Raw genomic sequence first — 2,500 nt, 5'->3', positions numbered from 1 at the left:
CATATCACGGTTCATCTATGGTGCACTCAGAACATCGTAGATTTTTCTGGCTAATATAAGTAAATTTATATCACAGATCCCTAAGTATTTCTGGGTTTCTGCAGCCGATAGGTATTTAGATTTTCTTGGATTTTAATTACTTCTGTGTATATAATATAATATATATATATATATATATTTATGCGTGTGTGTGTGTATATATATATATAGATAGATAGATAAATTATAAATATATGTGTACATGTGTTTATATACATATGTATGTACGTACCATAAATCCTCAAGTATAGTCCGCCCTTGAGTATAATACGCAGGGGATTTTTAGGGGGCTGTACCTCTGATAAACCTAAACCTTGTGTATAATATGCACCCCTTCTCTAACTTGAGTCAAGGAGGTCTATATAACGTCTTTGGTTTGTAAAAATGTATATGGTAACGTCCTTTATTATTATTGTATATATAACATAATGCAAACGTGTAGCTTTTTTGTGCATTTTGTTCGTGCCTGACATCACAAAATGTGTCTAAATAAACATAGCTGGACAGCAAATAGAGACTCGGACATTGCTTAGAAGATATTTTTCATTTTTAACCTCGTATATAGTACGCACTAGGGATTTTGACCTTTAAATTTTGGGGAAAAATTGTGGATTATACTCGAGGCTGTATGTATATATGTATGTATGGATGGATTTATAAATGTTATTGTTAATATCTTTTGCAGAACTCATACTGGCAATTGGTGCACCATTGTTGGCAATCATCTTATTTGTTTCCATTGGAATATGTTACTGGTAAGTACATTTTTATTGGGCATGCATAGAAAATCAAAAATTTATTCTGTATGAATACTTTTTTCACCCCTCAATATCTATAATTGTATATAAATTCCTTAGTTACTATAATTTATTAGTTTCTATTGCATATTCTTAGTTTATGCATGTGTATGCAAATATAGTATTGGTATATCCCCTTTATGTTCATTAGAAATTAAATAAATGAAGAATTTTGACATGTACGAATATTTATTTCCCCCCACTGTATATATATATTATAATAAATGCGAAAACTAATTTCTGTGTGTCAGTGTGTCACACTTCGACCCACTCTCTCACTATTCAATGACACTTTCTCTTGCTGGGGTGAGAGTAATAGTAGGCACAGAGACAGTGAGGGTGGTGGCAAAGACAGAGAGAGAGGGCGAGAGAGAAAGAAAAAGAGAGGGAGAGAAAGAGAGACAAAGAAATGTAGGGAGAGTTGATGATGTTTTATTAAAAGTAGTAGTGTTGATGTTGGCGTGGGGAGTGATGATAAGAGAGAGAGAAAGAGTGGGTATGTGAGAGAAAGAGGGAGATGATGTACAACTTTCCTGGGCAGAAATTCCGGTGGCCAACATACTGAACTAACTACTGGACACTATCATTTTTATTTTATTTTTTGCTTTCTTTAATACATACACACACACACACACACACACACACACACACACACACATGTACACTTTAATTGAAATACAGTTTCCCCAAAATTAAACATATCTAATATAATAAATGTGAAACGTTAGTGTGTCAGTGTGTCACGCTTTTTCAACTTTACACCTAGAGGTTGTAGCTCTGCTTCATTTGGCTCACAGCATATCATCCAGCCTTCGTCTCTGCACTTATGGTCTTCCATAATATCTTAATCTCCTTCTTCACTGTGCTTTGTATCCAACATGGCAGCAACTCTCTGGGACTGATGTTCTCTCGTTGACTCCAGTTTTAACCAGTAGACATCAGCACCATCTGTCGATGTCTATCACAGAATTATTTATATATTTTCTATTTCCATATTATATTTATTCATTCATTTGAGGCATTCATTCATGCATATTTGTATATTTATGTTCATCTTGTATTTTATCAGTTCCCACCAACGCCACACCTCACTCATGTACTCCTCACCCCCACCATTATCCCTACTCTCCGGTTGTTTAACAGTTTAAAGATGGTGGCGTTATACTCAATCCGAGGCATTAGCAGATATATATGTGTGTGTGTGTGTGTGTGTATGTGACCACGTGTGTACCGTTGGCGATTTTTTTTCCTCCGTCTTCTTCCCTTCTCTGGATCTTTCCTTCTCCTATGTTTCCGACGAAGAGCTCCGCTCGAAACGTTAAGCCCTCCTTCTTTCCTTCTTTCCTGAGCATCAAATAATACTACATTTGTTCCACGTCCTCGCGTTGTGTTTTTTTGTGCTTTCATGTTTGGATTAACTATATATATATATATATATATATCATGTTTGTAAATATATGTGTGTGTGTATATTTATATATATATGAATATTTTTATATATATATGTATATATATATATATGTCGTCTTTGGATTTGGTTTGCAAGATTCTTTATATGAGTTTGTGTATTGAAGCATATTCTGTTGTGTCTGGGGTGAGTGATTTTCTTTTTGCACCTTATAATTTAACACACTCACCGGTAAAATTTCTACTTATTTCTTATT

The 2,500-nt window shown here is 34.4% G+C and overlaps 1 protein-coding gene across 1 annotated transcript in view; it reads left to right on the top strand.

Moving 5' to 3' along the window:
* LOC115225702 overlaps window positions 1–2,500 on the top strand; it is a 17,377-nt gene that overhangs the window by 7,436 nt on the left and 7,441 nt on the right. Inside the window, exon 5 of the mRNA XM_029796626.2 lies at window positions 725–794. Within this exon, the coding sequence (XP_029652486.1) occupies window positions 725–794 (70 nt within the window). The remainder of the gene's footprint in view (window positions 1–724; window positions 795–2,500) is intronic.

This window comes from Octopus sinensis, linkage group LG28 (genome assembly GCF_006345805.1).
Source record: "Octopus sinensis linkage group LG28, ASM634580v1, whole genome shotgun sequence".
Classification (NCBI taxonomy): domain Eukaryota; kingdom Metazoa; phylum Mollusca; class Cephalopoda; order Octopoda; family Octopodidae; genus Octopus; species Octopus sinensis.
The sequence above is the reverse complement of the archived record's forward strand: the minus strand, read 5'-3'. Positions and strand labels throughout refer to the sequence as shown.